At 42.6% G+C, this 21,995-nt stretch overlaps 1 protein-coding gene across 1 annotated transcript in view; it reads left to right on the top strand.

Annotated features, from left to right (window-relative positions):
- Positions 1 to 21,995, top strand: part of LOC140717086 (myosin-binding protein H-like) — a 71,373-nt gene that overhangs the window by 28,324 nt on the left and 21,054 nt on the right. Inside the window, exons 5-6 of the mRNA XM_073030272.1 lie at positions 7,870 to 8,065; positions 18,688 to 18,827. Of these exons, the coding sequence (XP_072886373.1) occupies positions 7,870 to 8,065; positions 18,688 to 18,827 (336 nt within the window). The remainder of the gene's footprint in view (positions 1 to 7,869; positions 8,066 to 18,687; positions 18,828 to 21,995) is intronic.

The following is a 21,995-nucleotide window of genomic DNA, read 5'->3' as shown; positions in this document are numbered from 1 at the left end:
CAGATTTCTGCAGGACACCACTAATCCCAGCAGAGATTCCTGCAGGACACCACTAATCCCAGTACAAATTCCTGCAGGACACCACTAATCTCAGCACAGATTTCTGCAGGACACCACTAATCCCAGTACAAATTCTTGTGGGACACCACTAATCCCAGCACAGATTTCTGCAGGACACCACTAATCTCAGCACAGATTTCTGCAGGCACCACTAATCCCAGCACAGATTCCTGCAGGACACCACTAATCTCAGCACAGATTCCTGCAGACACCACTAATCCCAGCACAGATTCCTGCAGGACACCACTAATCTCAGCACAGATTTCTGCAGGACACCACTAATCCCAGTACAAATTCCTGTGGGACTCCACTAATCCCAGTACAAATTCCTGTGGGACACCACTAATCCCAGTACAAATTCCTGTGGGACTCCACTAATCTCAGCACAGATTTCTGCAGGACACCACTAATCCCAGCAGAGATTCCTGCAGGACACCACTAATCCCAGTACAAATTCCTGCAGGACACCACTAATCCCAGCAGAGATTCCTGCAGGACACCACTAATCCCAGCAGAGATTCCTGCAGGACACCACTAATCCCAGCAGAGATTTCTGCAGGACACCACTAATCCCAGCAGAGATTTCTGCAGGACACCACTAATCCCAGCACAGATTCCTGCAGGACACCACTAATCCCAGCAGAGATTCCTGCAGGACACCACTAATCCCAGTACAAATTCCTGTGGGACTCCACTAATCACAGACCTCTAGCCCTTTGATCACTACATTCTGTCTTCAATGGGCAAACCTGTTCTGATCCTAAACAGCCAATTCACCATGGGTCCCATGCATCTTAATCCTCTGGATGAGCCTCCCATCAGGAACCTTTTCAAACCTTACTAAAATCCATGTAGACAACATCCACAGCTCTACCTTCATCAATCACCCTCATCACCAAGTTTGTAAGACACGACCTTCCCCACACAAAGCCGTGGTTTAATTAGACCATGGTTTTCCAAATGCTCATAAATCCCGACCCTAAGAATTCTCTATAGTAATTTCCCTACCACTGACGTGAAACTCATTGGTCTACCAGTTCCGGGATTATCCCTAGTTCCCTTCTTAGACAATGGAATAACATTGGCTACTTGCCATCCTCTGGGGCTTTGCCTGTGGCTAGAGAGGACATGATGATATTGGTCAAGGCCCGAACAATCACTTCTCTCACCTCTCTCAATAACCTGGGGTATATTCCATCAGGCCCTGGGGACTTACCCACCTTAATATGATTAGGAATAGTCAGTATGACTTTGTTAAAGTCAGGTCGTGCCTTACAAGCCTGACTGAATTTTTTGAGGATCTGACTAAACACATTGATGAAGGTGAGCATAGATATAGTGCATATGGATTTCAGCAAGGCATTTGATAATGTACCCCATGCAAGGCTTATTGAGAAAGTAAGGAGGCATGGGATCCAAGGGGACATTGCTTTGTGGATTCAGAACTGGCTTGTCCACAGAGACAAAGAGTGGTTGTAGACGGGTCATATTCTGCATGGAGGTTGATGACCAGTGGGGTGCCTCAGGGATCTGTTCTGGGACCCTTACTGTTCGTGATTTTTATAAATGACCTGGATGAGGAAGTGGAGGGATAGGTTAGTAAATTTACTGATGACACAAAGGTTGGGGGTGTTGTGGATAATGTGGAGGGCTGTCAGGCATTACAGTGGGACATCAATAGGATGCAAATCTGGGCTGAGCAGTGGCAGATGGAGTTCAACCCAGATAAGTGTGAGGTGGTTCATTTTGGTAGGTCAAAGATGATGGCAGAATATAGTATTAGTGGTATGACTCTTGGCAGTACGGAGGATCAGAGGGATCTTGGGGTTGAGTCCATAGGACTGCTGCGCAGGTTGACTGTATGGTTAAGAAGGCATACAGTGCACTGGCCTTCATCAATTGTGGGACTGAGTTCAAGAGACGAGAGGTAATGTTACAGCTATACAGGATCCTGGTCAGACCCCACTTGGAGTACTGTGCTCAGTTCTGGTCACCTCACTGCAGGAAGGATGTGGAAACTATAGAAAGGGTGCAGAGGAGATTTTACAAGGGTGTTGCCTGGATTGGGGAGCATGCCTTATGAGAATAGTTTGAGTGAATTCGACATTTTCTCCTTGGAACGACAGAGGATGAGAGGTGACCCGATAGAGGTGTCCAAGATGATGAGAGGCATCGATCATGTGGATAGTCAGGGGCTTTTTCCCAGGTCTGAAATGGCTAGCACGAGAAGCAGCAGATGTTGAGAGTAAGTGTCTGGCACGGACTAGAAGGGCCGAAATGGCCTGCTTCTGTGATGTAATTGTTATATGGTTATATGTTGTATATTTAGATTTTCAGAAAGCCTTTGATAATGTGCCACATATGAGACTGCTTACCAAGTTAAGAGCTATTACAGGGAAGTTACTGGCATGGTTAGAGCATAGGCTGATTGGTAGGAATGGAAAGGATAAGATATAGGATCAGAATTAGGCCATTCAGCCAATTGAGTTTGCTCCACCATTCCATCATGGCTGATCCCAGATCCCATTCAACCCCATACACCTGCCTTCTCGCCATATCCATAGAACCATAGAACATCGAACATTACAGCACAGAAACAGGCCTTTTTGTCCTTCTTGGCTGTGCCGAACCATCTTTCTGCCTGGTCCCACTGACCTGCACCTGGACCATATCCCTCCATACATCTCTCATCCATATACCAGTCCAAGTTTTTCTTAAATGTTAAAAGTGAGCCCACATTTACTACTTCATCTGGCAGCTCATTCCACACTCCCACCACTCTCTCTGTGAAGAAGCCCTCCCTAATGTTCCTGTTAAACTTTTCCCCCTTCACCCTTAACCCATGACCTCTGTTTTTTTTCTCACCTATCCTCAGTGGAAAGAGCCTGCTTGCATTCACTCTATCTATACCCATCATAATTTTATATATCTCTATCAAATCTCCCCTCATTCTTCTACACTCCAGGGAATAAAGTCCTAACCTATTCAACCTTTCTCTGTAACTCAGTTTCTCAAGTCCCGGCAACATCCTTGTAAACCTTCTCTACACTCTTTCAATTTTATTAATATCCTTCCTGTAATTTGGTGACCAAAACTGCACACAATACTCCAAATTCGGCCCCACCAATGCCTTATACAACCTCACCATAACATTCCAACTCTTATACTCAATACTTTGATTTATAAAGCCCAATGTACCAAAAGCTCTCTTTACAACCCTATCTACCTGTGACGCCACTTTTAGGGAATTTTGTATCTGTATTCCCAGATCCCTCTGTTTTACTGCACTTCTCAGTGTCCTACCATTTACCTTGTATGTTCCAAATCCATCTGCAAGCTTTGAAAGCCTTCCTCACTGTCCACTACACCTCCAATCTTTGTATCATCAGCAAATTTGCTGATCCAATTTACCACATTATCATCCAGATCATTGATATAGATGACAAATATTAATGGACCCAGCAACGATCCCTGTGGCACACCTCCACTACCACTCTCTGGCTTCTCCCATTGAGCCAATGTCTAATCCAATTTACTACCTCACCATGTATACCTAGTGACTGAATTTTCCTTACTAACCTCCCATGCGGGACCTTGTCAAAGGCCTTACTGAAGTCCATGTAGACAACATCCACTGCCTTCCCTTCATCCACTTTCCTGGTAACCTCCTCGAAAAATTCTAATAGATTTGTTAAACATGACCTACCACGCACAAAGCCGTGTTGACTCTCCCTAATAAGTCCCTGTCTATCTAAATTCTTGTAGATCCTATCTCTTAATACTCCTTCCAATAATTTACCTACTACTGGCGTCAAACTTACTGGTCTATAATTTCCTGGATTAATTTTACAGCCTTTTTCAAACAACAACAATCCTTTGGCACCTCATCGTAAATACCACCATTTTAAATATATCTGCCAGGGCCCCCGCAATTTTAGCACTAGTCTCCTTCAAAGTCCGAGGGAATACCCTGTCAGGTCCTGGGGATTTATCTACTCTGATTTGCCTCAAGATAGCAAGCACCTCCTCCTCTTCAATCTGTATAGGTTCCATGACCTCACTACTTGTTTGCCTTATTTCCACTGAATCCATGCCAGTTTCCTTAGTAAATACAGATGCAAAAAAAAATTTTAAATCTCCCCCATTTCTTTTGGTTCCATACATAGCCAACCACTCTGATCTTCAAGAGGACAAATTTAATCCCTTATTATCCTTTAACTCTTAATATACCTGTAGAAACACTTTGGATTATTCTTCACCTTGACTGCCAAAGCTACCTCATGTCTTCTTCTAGCCCTCCTGATATCTTGCTTAAGTATTTTTTTGCACTTTTTATACTCCTCAAGCACCTTATTTGCTCCCTGTTTCCTATACATGTCATATATCTCTTTCTTCTTCTTTATCAGAGTTCCAATATCCCTGGAGAACCAAGGTTCCTTATTCTTATTCACTTTGCCTTTAATCCTGACAGGAACATACAAACTCTGCATTCTCAAAATTTCTCCTTTGAAGACCTCCCACTTACCAACGACATCCTTGCTAGAGAACAACCTGTCCCAATCTACACTTTTTAGATCCTTTCTCATTTCTTCAAATTTGGCCTTTTTCCAGTTTAGAACCTCAACCCGAGGACCAGATCTATCTTTATCCATGATCAAGTTGAAACTAATAGCGTTATGATCACTGGAACCACTGGAACCTACACACACTTCCATCACCTGTCCTTACTCGTTTCCTAATAGGAGATCTAATATTACATCCTGCCTAGTCAGTACCTCTATATATTATTGATATCCTTTGATGCCTTGACCAATCAGGAAACTATCAACTATATCAACAGACTTAGCCTCCACAAATTCACTGCTCTCTGGCTAAAAATATTCCTCCTTACCTCTGTTCTAAAAGGTTACCCTTCAATTTTGAGATGGTGCCCACTCATTCTGGATATCCCCACCAGGGGAAACATCCTCTCCACATCCACCCTATCTAGTCCTTCCAACATTCAGTGGGTTTCAATGAGATTTCCCTGCATTCTTCTAAATTTCAGTGAGTACAGTCCCAAAGCTGCCAAACACTCATATGTTAACCCTTTCTATTGCTGGAATCACCCTCTTGAACCTCCTCTGGACTCTCTCCAATGACAACACATCCTTTCTGAGATATGGAACCCAAACCTGTCAACAATACTCCAAGTGCAGTCTGACTAGTGTCTTATAAAGGCTCAGCATTATCACCTTGCTTTTATATTCTATTTCATTTGAAATAAATGCCAACATTGCATTGGCCTTCTTTACCATAGACTCAACCTGCATTCCATCTGCCACTTTTTTTGCCCATTCTTCCAATTTGTTTAAATCCTGGGGCACTATTCCTGAAATTCCTTAAGATTGAAATTAGTTCAATCCTGACCTTAAACAGAACCACATTTCAATTAAAAACAAATATTCATGTAAATTTCTGGAAGAAAATTTTCCCAGCACCTTTTATTCTCCTGGGCCTTGGCGAATTCTGTCGCCCCATGATCTGTGGCCAGTGCATGCATCAGAATCAGATTCAGGTTTGTTATCACTGATTTGGATGTCAGGAAGTCTATTGTTTGGTAGTAGCTGTATAGTAAACTACAAAAACATTACAGTGGATTCATCAAGACCTGGAAATTTTGGCCCAATTAGCTGAAGCTTCTTGGAAATATTTTATAAGATATGAAAAAGATGAACTACCATTTAAATAAGTAATAAATTATGCATTTAAATGAAATACAGAACAAGTTAGAACACTACCAATGCTGCTCTAGAACTATAAAACTGTATTATTTCATAATAGTTATTGATGTTATGTGATTGTCTGTAAATGAACAAAATCACTGCAGACACCTAGTGCAGATAATGGACTTCCTACAATGCTATTGACGTTTGCATCCTCCAAATCTTCATTTTCATTGTAACATTCAAGATGATTATTGATACCTTCAAATTCTTTGTACTTCCTAACTTGTTGAAGTAGAGAAATTGTTTCCTTTTCACTCCTGGTCAATTCTGGTATCTCTAAGCCTGAATGTTTGAACCCACCCTGAGCAAAGCAGTTCTGAATTGTCTGTTTGCTTGTTTCTCACCAAGTATCAGTGACAAAATATCACTCCTTTTTGAGCACATGCAACTGACGCTACTTAAAAACTGTAAGTATGGTGTAGTGTCTAACAGCCATGCAAAGGCATGCATCTGATATGAGTTAGAAACTGTTTGGCATCAGTGCCTGCCCCAATTAAATGGCATTGTTACCCAAATAAATGAAGGAATCCCAGCTATTTCTTGATTGTTTTAGGTTCTTGAAGAGTTATCCTAAATAAGCAACTGCCCTGATGAAATGAAGGCCGAATGAAGCAGAATCCTCTGTACTATAAAACTAAATAAATGTGAAGGGAAGAGCCAGTGGTGCTTGTGGTTTCACGGACCATTTGGAAATCTGATAGTGGAGGGGAAGAAGCTACTCCTAAAGCATTGAGCGTGTCTCCTCAGGCTCCTGTACCTTCTCCCTCTTGCTGTGACATTTATTGTTTTGTGACAACAGTACAGAACAATACATAAAATAAATTACAATAAATGAATAAGTAAATAGTGTGAAAAAGGAATAGCAAAGTAGTGTTGAGACTCAGGAGCTCCTGACACAACAAAATACGACTAGATAGGGGCAGGAGTAGGCCACCTGCACCCATCCTGCCCTTGCATATAGAACAGAGTAACACAGAACCAGCCCCTTCAGTCCACAGTGCTGTACCCAACCAATTAAACAGTTGGCCAACTAAACTAATCCACTCCATCTACACAATGTTCATATCCTTCCATTTACACATTCATGAGCCTATCTAAACATCTCTTAAAGGTCTCTAATGTATCTGCCTCTAACACCAGCCCAGGCAATGCATTCCAGGCACCCAGTACTGTGTAAAAACACACCCCTCATTCTCCTTTGAAATTACCCCCTCCCAACTTAAATGTTTGTCTACACTATTGTCTGGTATTAGACGTTTCAAACCTGGGCAAAAAAATACTGTTTGTCTACACTATTTATCGTATGAGGGGTAGAGATTGTGTAAATACAAGCAGACTTTTCTCATTGAGCTTGGGGGGGGGGGGGAACTACAACCAGAGGCATGGGTTAAGGGTGAAAGGTGAAAAGTTTAAGGGGAACATGAGGGGAAACTTCTTCACTCAGAGGATCGTGAGAATATGAAATGAGCTGACAACACAAGTGGTGCATGAGAGCTCAATTTCAATGTTTAAGAGAAGTTTGGATAGGTACATGGATAGTAGCAATATGAGAGGCTATGGTTCCAGTGCAGGACAACAGGAGTAGGCATTTTAAAAGGTTTTGGCATGGACTAGATGGGCCAAAGGGCCTGTTTCTGTGCTGTACTTCTCTATGACTCTATCTATGCCTCTCATATTCTTATAAATCTCTATCTTATATAAATATAAATATCTTATATAAATCCTTAGCCTCCACTTCTCCAGAGAAAACAACCCAAGTTTGTCCAGCCTCTCTTTAGAGAGCACAAGCCCTCTTACCCAGGCAGCATCCTGGAAAACCTCTTCTGCACCCTCTCCAGAGCCTCGAAATCCTTCCGATAATGGGATGACCAGAATTGTATGCAAAACTCCAGACGTGACCTAACTAGTGATTTATAAAGCTGCACGTGACCTGAGCTCCCCGTTGCTGGGTGAGCATCTGGTCAGAGGAGTGGCAAGGGTGGCTTTGGTTTTCCCATTTCCATCTCTCCTCCCTCAGTGACAATAATTCTCTTTTGCACAGGGCAACGTGAAACCCACCATCTCATGGACCAAGGATGGGCAGCCTCTGCCTTCTGACCGGGTGAGTGTCTGTAGTACTGGCAATGACGCCATCCTCTTCATCAGGACACTGGAGAGGAAGGACTCGGGCAAGTACAAACTGGTGGCCCAGGTGGACTCGGCAACAGATGAAGTGGTCATTGATATCCAGGTCGTGGGTAAGACCAATGGTTGATAGGTTAGTCCATTACCCTTCCAGGAGTCCTCTGTCCTGGGCCAGTCTTTCAAGTTGTTCCCAGGTGTAGCCCATTTTCCTCTCCCAGGAATGAGATCTTTGGAGCTTCTGTAGCTTTGAGTTTTTACAGGATGGGGTTGCTAGTTCCAAGCCAACTCTCTTCCTTTCACAGGCGGGCTTGGGACCAGCTATGACGGCTTGGGTAAGACCAATGTTCAATCACGAATCATGTCTTAGAGGTAGAGGACATCCCTGAGTTACAGACAACCCCCATACATACTGTGTTGGAGTGGCAGGACAGATCTCACAGCTGCTCGGTGCTACAGGCATTTCCTTCTGAGTTGGATCAAGGCCACGTGCCTTCTCTCCCTGCTGATACCCCCAGTGCTAAGCCCAATGACCAGTTGCTGGATGCAGCCAAGCAGACTCACTCGCTCACTCACTGAACGATGGAAGACTTCAGAACTTGGAAATACACTGAATACATTGTGAAATCTGATGTTTTGTGGAAGCGGAACAATGCAAGGTGCAAGAATTACATTAGAATACAAAAGTAAATACACTCAGTGGCCACCTATTAGGCTCTGCTGTGCACCTGCTTATTAATGCAGAATCAGAATCGGGTTTATCATCACTGGCATGTGTCGTGATATTTGTTAACTCAGCAGCAGCAGTTCAATGCAATTCATAATCTAGAAGAAAATAAATAAATGAATAAGTAAATCAATTACTGTATATGTATATACAATAGATTAATATCATGCAAAAAGGGACATAATCTGTTAAGGTGAGGTAGTGTCCAAGGGTTCAATGTCCATTTAGAAATCAGATGGCAGAGGGGAAGAAGCTGTTCCTGAATCACTGAGTGTGTGCCTTCAGGCTTCTGTACCTCCTACCTGATGGTAACAGTGAGAAAAGGGCATGCCCTGGGTGCTGAAGGTCCTTAATAATGGGCACTGTCTTTCTGAGACACTGCTCCTTGAAGATGTCCTGGGTACTTTGTAGGCTAGTACCCAAGATGGAGCCAACTAAATTTACAACCCTCTGTAGCTTCTTTCAGTCCAGACAGTGATGCAGCCTGTCAGAATGCTCTCCACAGTACATTTACATAAGTTTTTGAGTGTTTTTGTTGACATACCAAATCTCTTCAAACTCCTAATGAAGTATAGTCACTGTCTTGCCTTCTTTATAGCTGCATCAATATATTGGGACCAGGTTAGGTCCTCAGAGAACTTGAAACTACTCACTCTCTCCACTTCTGATCCCTTTATGAGGATTGGTATGTGTTCCTGCGTCTTACCCTTCCTGAAGTCCGCTATCAGCTCTTTCGTCTTGAAAGAGCTGGCATATCTCACTCCTGTACACCCTCTCGTCTCTATCTGAGATTCTACCAACAATGGTTGCATAGTATTTGAGCTATGCCTAGCCACACGGTCATGGGTATGGAGAAAGTAGAGCAGTGGGCTAAGAACACACCCCTAAGGAGCACCAGTGTTGATTGTCAGTGAGGGAGGAGATATTATCACCAATCCACATAGATTGTGGTTAGGAAGTCAAGGATCCAATTGCAGAGAGAGGTGCAGTGGCCCAGGTTCTGTAACTTCTCAATCAGGATTGTGGGAATGATGGTGTTAAGTGCTGAGCTATAGTCGATAAACAGCATCCTGACAAAGGTGTTTGTGTTGTCTAGATAGTCTAAGGCTGTGTAAAGAGCCATTGAGATTGCATCTGCCGTTGGCCTATTGTGCCGATAGGCAAATTGCAGTGGGTCCAGGTCCTTGCTGAGGAAGGAATTCAGTCTAGTCATGACCAATCTCTCAAAGCGTTTCATCACTGTCGATGCGAATGCTGTTGGGCGGTAGTCAGTAAGGCAACTCACATTATTTTTCTTGTTGATATCTAATCAGCCAATCATATAGCAGCAACTCAATGTGTAAAAGAATGCAGATATAAAACCATAAGTCGGTAAGACATAGGAGTAGAATTAGGCCATTCAGCCCATTGAGTCTGTTCTGCCATTCTCTCATGGCTAATCCCGGATCCCATTCAACCCCATACACCTACCTTCTCACCTTTGATGTCCTGACCAATCAGGAAACTATCAACTTCCTCCTTAAAAATACCCACAGACTTGGCCTTCACCGCAGTCTTTGGCAGAGCATTCCACAGATCCACTACTCTCTGGTTAAAAAAATTAATCCTTACCTCTATTCTAAAAGGTCGCCCCACAATTCTGAGGTTGTGCCCTCCAGTTCTGGATACCCCCACCATAGGAAACATCCTCTCCACATCCACCCTATCTAATCCTTTCAACATTCAATAGGTTTCAATGAGATCCCCCAAATTCTTCTAAATTTCAATGAGTACAAGCTGAAAGCTGCCAAACGCTCCTCATATGTGTGGATCATGTGGATAGTCAGAGGCCTTTTCCCAGGGCTGAAATGGTTGTCACAAGAGGACACAGGTTTAAGGTGCTGAGGAGTAGGTACAGAGGAGATGTCAGGGGTAAGTTTTTTATGCAGAGAGTGGTGAGTGTGTGGAATGGGCTGCCGGTGATGGTGGTGGAGACGGATACGATAGGGTCTTTTAAGAGACTCCTGGATAGGTACATGGAGCTTAGAAAAATAGAGGGCTATGGGTAACCCAAGGTAATTTCTAAAGTAAGTACATGTTCCGCACAGCATTGTGGGCCGAAGGGCCTGTATTGTGCTGTAGGTTTTTTATGTTTCCATGTTAACCCCTTCATTCCCAGAATTATCCCCGTGAACCTCCTCAGGACTCCCTTCAATGACAACACATCCTTTCTGAGAAAAGGGGCCCAAAACTGTTGACAATACTCCAAGTGCTGCCTGACTAGTGTCTTACAAAGCCTCAGCATTATCTCCTTACTTTTAGATTCTATTCCCCTTGAAGTAAATGCCAACATTTCAATTGCCTTCTTTACCACAGACTCAACCTGTAAATTCACCTTCTGGCAATCTTTCACGAGGACACACAATCCCTCTGCACCTCTGATGTTTGTTAGATAATGGTCAGCACTATGGTTCCTTTTACCAAAATGCATTATCAAACATTTCCCAACACCGTATTCCAGCTGCCACTTATTGCCATTCTTCCAATTTGTTTAAGTCCTGCTGAAATTGCATTGCTTCCTGAGTACTACCAAACCCTCTACCTATCTTCATATCATCTGCAAACTTTACAATAAAGCCATCATTCCATTATCCACTAGTCACTCGCAGCCAACTGGAAAAGGCCCCTTTTACTCCCACTCGCTGCCTCCTCCCTGTCAGCCGTTCCTCTATCCATGCCAGTATATTTCCTGTAACACCAAAGGAATTTATCTTGTTCAACAACATCATGTGTGGCACCTTATCAAATGCCTTCTGGAAGTCCAAGTAAACAACATCCACTGCCTCTCCTTTGTCCACTCTGCTTGTTACTTCCTTGATGAACTCTAACAGATTTGTCAGGCAAGATTTCCCTTCACAGAAACCATGCTGACATTGACTTATTTTATCAATAGTCTCCAAGTACCTCAAAACCTCATCCTTAATAATAGACTCCTACACTTTCCCAACCACTAAGGTTAGGTTAACTGGCCCATAATTTCCTTTCTTTTGCCTTCCACCCTTCTTAAAGGGTAGAGTGACATTTGCAATCTTCCAATCCTTTAGGACCTTGCCAGAATCAACTGATACTTGAAAGATCATGACCAATGCATCCATTATTTCAGCATCCTCTCTCAGAACTCTGGGATGTAGTCCATGTGACTTATCCACCTTAAGACCTTTGAGTTTGTCTAGCACTTGCTCCTTTGTAATAGCAATGGCACTCACTCATGCTCCCTGACACTCACGGACCTCTGGCAAATTGTTAGTGTCTTCCACAGTGACGACAGATGCAAAGTATCCATTAAATTCACCTGCCATTTCTTTGTCCCCGATTACTACCTCACCAACACCATTTCCAGTGGTCCAATATCAATTCTCGCCTCCGTTGTATTCTATGTAACTGAAAAAAATTTGGTATCCTGCTTTATGTTATTAGCTAGTTTGCCCTTAAATTTCATCTTTTCTCTTCTTATAGCTTTTTTAGTTGCCTTTTGTTGGATTTTAAAAGCTTCCCAATCATCCATCTTCCCACTCACTTTTGCTACCTTTCCTTGGTTTTTATGCAGTCCTTAACTTCCCTTGTCAGTCATAGTTGCTTAGCCCTGCCATTTGAGAATTTCTTCCTCTGTGGGATATAGTTATCCTGCTTCTTGTAGCTACTTCTGGAAACTTTAGCCATCTCTGCTCTGCTATCATCCCCGCCAGTATCTTCCTCCAATCCACCTGGATAAACTTTCCTTTATTCCTTTATTCCATTGTGATATAGATACAATACACATGATTTATTCTTCTCTCTCTCAAATTGCAGTATGAATTCAATCATATTATGATCACTGACTCCTAAGGGTTCCTTTATGTTAAGCTCCCTAATAAGATCTGGGTTATTACCCAATACCCAATCTAAGATGGCCTTTCCCCAAGTAGACTCAAGCACAAGCTGCTCTAAAAAGCCATCTCACAGGCATTCAACAAATTTACGCTTGTGATCTGACACCAACCTAATTTTCCCAATCCCCTTGCATATTGAAATCTCCCATTACAATGGTGTCATTACCCTTATTACATGCCTTTTTCAGCCCCCTTTGCAATCTGAACCCCACATCTTGGCTACTATTGGAGGCCTATATATGATTTCCATATTTTTTTAACCCTTGCAGTTTGTTAACTCCACCCACAAAGATTCAACACTCTTTAACCCTACGTCACCTCTTTTAAAAGATGTAATTCCATCTATTAATACCAGAGCCACACCAAAGCTTATGCTTTCCTGCCTGTCCTTTTGATATGAAGTATATCCTTTGATGTTAAGCTCCCAAGTACTCAGGAAGCTGAATAGTCTGAATAGTCTAAATCTCCTGGACCAGATGGAATGCACCCTCCTGTTCTGAAGGAAGTAGCAGTGGAGACTGCGGAGGCATTAGCAATGATCTTTCAAAAGTCGATAGATTTTGGCCTGGTTCCGGAGGACTGGAAGATTGCAAATGTCACTCCACTATTTAAGAAGGGGGCAAGAAAGCAAAAAGGAAATTATAGATCTGTTAGCTTGACATGGTTGGGAAGTTGTTGGAATCGGTTGTCAAGGATGAGGTTACAGAGTAGCTGGAGGCATATGACAAGATAGGCAGAAGTCAGCATTGTTTCCTTAAAGGAAAATCCTGCCTGACAAACCTACTGCAATATTTTGAGGAAATTACAAGTAGGCTAGACAAGGGAGATGCAGTGGATGTTGTGTATTTGGATTTTCAGAAGGCCTTTGACTAGGTGCCGCACATGAGGCTGCTAAACAAGATAAGAGCCCATGGAATTACGGGAAAGTTACATACATGGATAGAGCGTTGGTTGATTGGCAGGAAACAGAGTGGGAATAAAGGGATCCCATTCTGGTTGGCTGCTGGTTACCAGTGGTGCTCCACAGGGGTCCGTGTTGGGGCTGCTTCTTTTTATGTGGTATATCAACGATGTGGATTATGGAATAGATGGCTTTGTGGCCAAGTTTGCTGATGATACAAAGATAGGTGGAGGGGCCAGTAGTGCTGAGGAAACATAAAGTCTGCAGAGAGACTTGGATGGATTGGGGGAATGGGCAAAGAAGTGGCAAATGAATCACAATGTCAGAAAGTGTACGGTCATGCACTTTGGTAGAAGAAATAAACGAGCAGACTATTATTTAAATAGGGAGAGAATTCAAAGTTCTGAGATGCATTGGGACTTGGGAGTCCTCGTGCAGGATACCCTTAAGGTTAGCCTCCAGGTTGAGTCGGTGGTGAAGAAGGCAAATGCAATGTTGGCATTCATTTCTTTTTAAAAAATTTTTTTTAATTAGTTTTTCAAAACATTTTACAAAATTAAAATCCCCAAATCCCAATGAGGAGCATTAATACAGTGCAAGATTAAGCATACAATAACAATATGCTACAAAGGAAGAGAATTTAACAAAAAAGCACCTAAATTAAAGACAAGTGAGCTTAGTGTCCTCCCCAAGCCCCACAACACAAGAAAAAAAAACAACAACAACTCCAGACTAACCACAACACAATATAGAGAGTATAAGTCCGGACAGTCAAACTCCCAGACTGTGAATACACTTAGCAACAGAGGATAATAATGCCTACTACCAGAAACAAAAAGGAAGCTGAAAGCAAGGGACCGAAAAGAAGAAGAAAAAAAAAACCCTAGTCAAGAGGAAGGTTATGAAAGTACTCGATAAAAGGTCCCCAGACCTTATGGAACTTTAGATCCGAATTAAGAACTGAATAATGAATTTTTTCGAGGCCCAAGCAGGCCATAATGTCGTTAAGCCATTGCGCATGAGTGGGCGGGGCCGCATCTCTCCATCTAAGGAGGATCAAGCGTCTCGCCAGGAGAGAGGCAAAGGATAGTATTCGGCATTTGGTCGGACCCAGACATAAATCTGTCTCTCCCCAAAAACCGAACAGAGCAATTAAGGGGTTAGGTTCTAGGTGCTGATTCAGAATACCCGATATGAATAGCTAAGGCAGATTTAGTAGGTGATCTGGTAACAGAGGACAATCGGTCCAGTTTAGGATCCAACCAACAGTTGAAGTCACCACCCAGTATAAGAGAGTATGAGTTTAAGTCTGGAAGTGAGGAAAAAAACCGTTCAAAAAAGTTAACATCATCAAAGTTGGGGGCATACAGGTTTGCTAGTGTAACTTTAGTGTTATATAGTTTACCAGAAACAATAATAAAACGGCCATTTGTATCAGATATTTTATTATGGAGTTCAAAAGGAATATTTGAGTTAATAAGAATGGAAACTCCCCTAGCTTTAGCGGCAAAGGATGAATGAAAATGCTGACCCGCCCACTTTGACAGAAGCCGGGAGTTATCAGAACAATGAATATGAGTTTCTTGGAGGAAAATGTGAGAATACCTTCCTCCTTTTAACAGGGTGGTTCAATCCCTTTACATTCCAGCTCACGAATTTAAGTGCACTAGCCATTATCAATTACTAATGCATAAAAGGCAGCAGGCATATAAAAAGTCAAGCAGTACAACAGCAGTCTTGGAGCAGAGATGTAAACATAGATTCGTAAGGTCAAAATATAAACATGTCCTAAGCAATAAAAAGATGTTGGAACTGGAAAACCACCCCATCCGCACAACCCAAAACTAGACGGCTACCAAAACAAGTAGCTCGCTCTACCAAAAAAATTAACCCAAATACAACTTCCAGATCTGTGTCATTAACAACAGTTCCGTATAAATACTATAGCAAATAATAACTAGTTTATGCACTAGAAAACATAACTACAGATTAGAACACCTTCTGCAGAAATATAAAACTTAATACAGAGAAAATCGGAAGAAAACCAAAACTAACCTACCTGCGAAAAATTATAGAAGAATAAAGTAAGAGAAAAGGAAAAAAAAAGGTAAGGAGGAAAAAGAAAAAAGAGGAAGGGGAAAATTATAAATTCAAGACGAGTACTTATCAACCGTTTACAGAGAAGGGAAAAAAAATTCAGAGATTAGAAAAAAAGGGTGAAGAAAAGAAAAAGATAAAATAAATAGATATTTAAGACAAAGGAAAAATGAATCAGCAGTTGAACTGTGACCTGACAAACAGGGAGGCCTTCACTAAAGACTTCGAACCTCCAAAACAAGTTAGAGTTAGTTGTAGAACTCTGTAGGTAAAGTTATACAAGAATAAAAATAGATTACACACACACCAAATCCCGGGAGAGATTGTCAACAGCCCTTAAAGTTTCAGTGAATAATGTCTGAGTGATTCAAGTGAATTCCGAGTCCAAAGAAAGTAATTTTACTACGAGGAGTACTTATCCACCATTTTAGGAGGTCCGATCAGATTCCGAAGATGACTGGATAGCCGGAAGACTTGCCACAAACACTTCAGCTTCCTTCGCTGATTTGAACCACTTGAATTTCCCGGTATTAAGCTTGATTTGTAGATCAGCAAGGTTACGAAGGGAAGGTTTGAAACCACGATCAAAAAGCACTTTCATTACGCCTTTAAACTCAGTGCGCATCTTTAAGGTCTGGGGTGCAAAATCTTCCACAAAGCGAATGGTTGTATCCTTGAAAGGAAGCGACCCCCTGCGATGCGCCTCTACAATCAGACTGTGTTTTACCTGGTATTGATGGAAACACAAGATTACTGGTCGCGGGCGGGAGCCCAGAATTCCGGGGGGAACGTAGACTCTGTGTGCCCGTTCGAGCTCGGGCGGCTTCGGAAGCAAATCTTTTCCGAATAACTCACAGAGAAACTCGGCGAAAAACTTCACGGTTGATCCCTTTTCAGTCGCCTCTGGTAATCCCAGAATTCTGAGGTTGCAGCGTCTGCTACGATTTTCGAGATCCACCATTTTGGAAAGAAGTTTATTAGATTTTTCCTCTAAGCTGGAACAGAGAGTCTCCAAGTATCGAACATGACTCTCTAAACCTTCAGAAGTCGAATCGATGCGAGATAAGTGTTCAGCATGTTTGTCCACTTTATCGTTGATCCGATCCAGTTTGTCTTCTAACTGTTTGAAAGCGGTTTTAAATTCCTTTAAGATTTCGTCTCGGAGCATTCCAAGCGCAACCAGCGTCTCGTCCGACGGGGTCATAGTTTCTTTTCTCCGGGATTTAGAACTCTTGCTAGACATTGTAAGTTAGATATATTCACAGGCAAGTAAGAGATACCGAAATAATTCCTAACTAAGGTTTAAAAAATGAAGACATTTAGTGCAAAGATAGCGACAGTAACGGAACAGAAGTTTGGAGCAGCTAAACAATTGCCATCTTACCGGAAGTCAGCAGTGCCATGTTAATCTTAATCCGGCATTCATTTCTAGAGGAATAGGGGGATATCAGTGGCAGGTTTTTCATGCAGAGAGTGGTGGGTGTGTGGAGTGCACTGCCATGAGTGATTGTAGAGTCAGACACAATAGGGGTATTTAAGAGAACCTCAGGTAGGACATTAGAGAAATGTGGGAGGGAAGGGTTCATTATAGGAAGGATGTGGAAGCTATGGAGAGGGTGCAGAGGAGATTTACCAGGATGTTGCCTGGATTGGAGAACAAGTCATATGAAGCAAGTTTAGCAGAGCTGGGACTTTTCTCTTTGGAGTGTAGAAGAATGAGAGGGGACTTGATAGAGGTCTACAAGATTATGAGAGGCATAGATGGGGTGGATAGTCAGCACCTGTTTCCCAGGGCACCAATAGCAAACACCAGAGGGCATAGGTACAAAATTAAGGGAGGGAAGTTTAGGGGAGACATCAGGGGTAAGTTTTTTTACACAGAGGGTTGTGAGTGCCTGGAATGACTTGCCAGTGATGGTGGTGGAGGCTAAAACATTAGGGGTATTTAAGAGCCTCTTGGACAGGCACATGGATGAAAGAAAAATTGAGGGATATGGGGTAGTGTGGGTTTAGTACTTTTTTTTAAAGGATTATATGGGTCGGCACAACATGGAGGGCTGAAGGGCCTGTACTGTGCTGTAGTGTTCTGTGGTTCTAAGGGTTAGAATGATCTTAGAGTAGGTTTTAAGGTCAGGGGGCTGAAGGATCTTTGCTGTGCTGTAAATTTTCTATGTTCCATGTTCAGAATCAGGTTTCTTATCACTAATATATGTTGTCAAATTTGTTGTTTTGTGGACCAGCACAATGCAACATAAAACTTAATGTAAGTTACAACCAATAGTAAATAATGCAAATATTGAGGTGGTATTCATAGGTTCATGGACCATTCAGAAACCTGATGGTGGAGGGAAAGAAGCTGTTTCTGAATGTTTATTGTGTGACTCAGGGCTCCTGTACCTCCTCTCTGATGGTCATAATAAGAAGAGAGCATGTCCCAGGTGGTGATGGCTACCTTCTGAAGCACTGTTGTTTAAAGGTGTCCTCAATGCTGGGAAGGCTTGTGCCTGTGATGGAGCTGGCTGAGTTTATAACTCTCTACAGACTTTTCTTATCTTGTTCATTAGCACTTCCATACCAGATGGTAATGCAATTGCTTAGAATGTTCTCCACAATACATCTACAGAGATTTAGTAATTTATTAGAGTCTTTGGTGAGATAGCAAATTTTCTCAGACTCGTAATGATATATAGCCACTGGTGTTACTTCTTCATAAGTGCATCAGTATTTTGGGCCCAGGATACATCTTCAGAGATGTTGACTCTCAGGAACTTGAAACTGCTCACCCTTTCCTTCATTGAGGACTGGTGGGTGTTCCCTCGACTTTTCCTTCCTGAAGTCCACAATCAGTTCCTTGGTCTGGCATTGAGCGCTGTGCACAGTAGATCTATAGAAATTTGCTAGAGTCTTTGTTGACATATCAAATCTCCTGCCCAGTTGTTCAACACCCCAGTGTACACCGTGTCTTCCAGAAACGTCACTACCTCGGCAATTTCAACCGTAACTAACTCTGTCCCGACAGCCAGGTCATGAACGCAGACTGCATGTGGTTGAGGCATCCCCTCACCTACTGCTGTAAACCCACCTTCTGATATGTTTGACCCACAGAGAAGCCTGGACCTCCACAGAACCTGAAGCTGGCCAGTGCGTGGGGATGCAATGTGAACCTGCAGTGGCAACCCCCCAAGGACAATGGAAACGCCGAGATCAGCGGTTATACCATTCAGAAGTCCGACAAGAAGACAGGGGTGAGTGTGTAGTGGGGTAGAGGGGAGGTGTGCGAGCGAGTGACTGCTATGCCTGGTGGCCTCTGCTCTAGCTAACAGGACAGCTTTCCCAGAGGATATAGAATTCTGACTTCCCCATTTGGCTGATTCAGTCGGAGCCAGAAGTCAACGGTCACCCTCTCACCTCAGCATGGTATAAACAATCTGGTCCAGGCACTTGGCCATAAGACTATAAGACATAGGAGCAGAATTAAGCCATTCAGCCCATCGAGTCTGCACTGTTATTCCATCATGGCTACTTTATTATCTCTCTCAACCACATTCTTCTGCCTTTTCCCTGTGACCTCTGAATCCTTTACTAATGAAGAACCTATCAACCTGTAGTTTAAATATACCCAATGAGTTAGCCTCCACAGCCAAGTCCACAGATTCACCACCCTCTGGCTAATGAAACTCCTCCTCATCTAAAGGAACGTCCTTCTTTTGAGACCGTGTCCTCTCTACATCCAGTCTGTCTAGGACTTTGAATATTCAATAGGTTTCAATGAGATCAGCCCGCATTCTTCTAAACTCCAACGAGCCAACAAATGCCCCTCATACATTAGCCCTTTCATTCCTGAGATCATTCTCGTAACCCTTTCCAATGCCAGTACATAATTTCTTAGATGTGGGGCCCATAACTGCTCACCATATTCAAAATGCAGTCTGATCAATGACATAAATCCTCAGATCAGAGACTCAAAGAAGAGAATCTCCTGCCTTTCACGCCCAGTCACAGGATGGTCTGCCATTCAAACTCCTGTCTGTCCCTTCGGTCTACATCACCCTGCGTGCCAGGTGTTTCTTGACGCTGACTAGGAAGGCTAGGACCACCAGCTGAATTCTCTTCCATGACACAAGTAGCTGCAATAAAGCGAGGCTGAAACACAAGTTGGTTCTTGTCTTTCGAACAGCTGAAGGAGACACTGGCGTCCTGTAGCCTTGGTAACCTGTTGGATTCTGATGTTTTTTTGATCCATGGTTCTTTCAGAAGTCATGAAAGAGGCATAAAACTTATTGCTTCACAATTGTTTTAAGCCCTAATAGAACAAAGAAAATTGGAAATGGGGAGAAGCAGAAGTCTAGTTGGGTAAGGAAAGATGGTGGTCCAATGTCTTCAGCCCTTATACCATATAACCATATAACCATATAACAATCACAGCACGGAAACAGGCCATTCTGGCCCTCCTAGTCCGTGCTGAACTCTTAATCTCACCTAGTCCCACCTACCCGCACTCAGCCCATAACCCTCCACTCCTTTCCTGTCCATATACCTATCCAATTTTACCTTAAATGACACAACTGAACTGGTCTCTACTACTTCTACAGGAAGCTCATTCCACACAGCTATCACTCTCTGAGTAAAGAAATACCCCCTCGTGTTTCCCTTAAACTTTTGCCCCCTAACTCTCAAATCATGTCCTCTCGTTTGAATCTCCCCTACTCTCAATGGAAACAGCCTATTCACGTCAACTCTATCTATCCCTCTCAACATTTTAAATACCTCGATCAAATCCCCCCTCAACCTTCTACGCTCCAATGAATAGAGACCTAACTTGTTCAACCTTTCTCTGTAACTTAAGTGCTGAAACCCAGGTAACATCCTAGTAAATCGTCTCTGCACTCTCTCTAATTTATTGATATCTTTCCTATAATTTGGTGACCAGAACTGTACACAATATTCCAAATTTGGCCTTACCAATGCCTTGTACAATTTTAACATTACATCCCAACTTCTGTACTCAATGCTCTGATTTATAAAGGCCAGCGTTCCAAAAGCCTTCTTCACCACCCTATCTACATGAGACTCCACCTTCAGGGAACTATGCACTGTTATTCCTAGATCTCTCTGTTCCACTGCATTCCTCAATGCCCTACCATTTACCCTGTATGTTCTATTTGGATTATTCCTGCCAAAATGTAGAACCTCACACTTCTCAGCATTAAACTCCATCTGCCAACGTTCAGCCCATTCTTCTAACCGGCATAAATCTCCCTGCAAGCTTTGAAAACCCACCTCATTATCCACAACACCTCCTACCTTAGTATCATCAGCATACTTACTAATCCAATTTACCACCCCATCATCCAGATCATTTATGTATATTACAAACAACATTGGGCCCAAAACAGATCCCTGAGGCACCCCGCTAGTCACCGGCCTCCATCCCGATAAACAATTATCCACCACTACTCTCTGGCATCTCCCATCTAGCCACTGTTGAATCCATTTTATTACTCCAGCATTAATACCTAACGACTGAACCTTCTTAACTAACCTTCCATGTGGAACTTTGTCAAAGGCCTTGCTGAAGTCCATATAGACTACATCCACTGCCTTACCCTCGTCAACATTCCTCGTAACTACTTCAAAAAATTCAATAAGGTTTGTCAAACATGACCTTCCACGCACAAATCCATGCTGGCTACTCCTAATCAGATCCTGTCTATCCAGATAATTATAAATACTATCTCTAAGAATACTTTCCATTAATTTACCCACCACTGATGTCAAACTGACAGATCTATAATTGCCAGGCTTACTTCTAGAACCCTTTTTAAACAATGGAACCACATGAGCAATACGCCAATCCTCCGGCACAATCCCCGTTTCTAATGACATCTGAAAGATCTCCGTCAGAGCTCCTGCTATCTCTACACAAACTTCCCTCAAGGTCCTGGGGAATATCCGGTCAGGACCCGGAGATTTATCCACTTTTAAATTTCTTAAAAGCGCCAGTACTTCCACCTCTTTAATTGTCATAGGTTCCATAACTTCCTTACTTGTTTCCCACACCTTACACCATTCAATATCCTTCTCCTTAGTGAATACCGAAGAGAAGAAATCGTTCAAAATCTCTCCCATCTCCCTCGGCTCCACACATAGCTGACCACCCTGATTCTCTAAGGGACCAATTTTATCCCTCACTATCCTCTTGCTTTTAATATAACTGTAGAAGCCTTTCGGATTTACTTCCACCTTATTTGCCAAACCAAACTCGTAACTTCTTTTAGCTTTTCTAATCTCTTTCTTAAGTTTCCTTTTACATTCTTTATATTCCTCGAGCAATTCCTTTACTCCATGCTGCCTATATCTATTGTAGACATCCCTCTTTTTTCGAACCAAGTTTCTAATATCCCTTGAAAACC

The sequence above is a fragment of the Hemitrygon akajei genome, chromosome 27, assembly GCF_048418815.1.
Source record: "Hemitrygon akajei chromosome 27, sHemAka1.3, whole genome shotgun sequence".
Taxonomy (NCBI): Eukaryota; Metazoa; Chordata; class Chondrichthyes; order Myliobatiformes; family Dasyatidae; genus Hemitrygon; species Hemitrygon akajei.
This window is presented reverse-complemented; position numbering and strand designations above follow the sequence as displayed.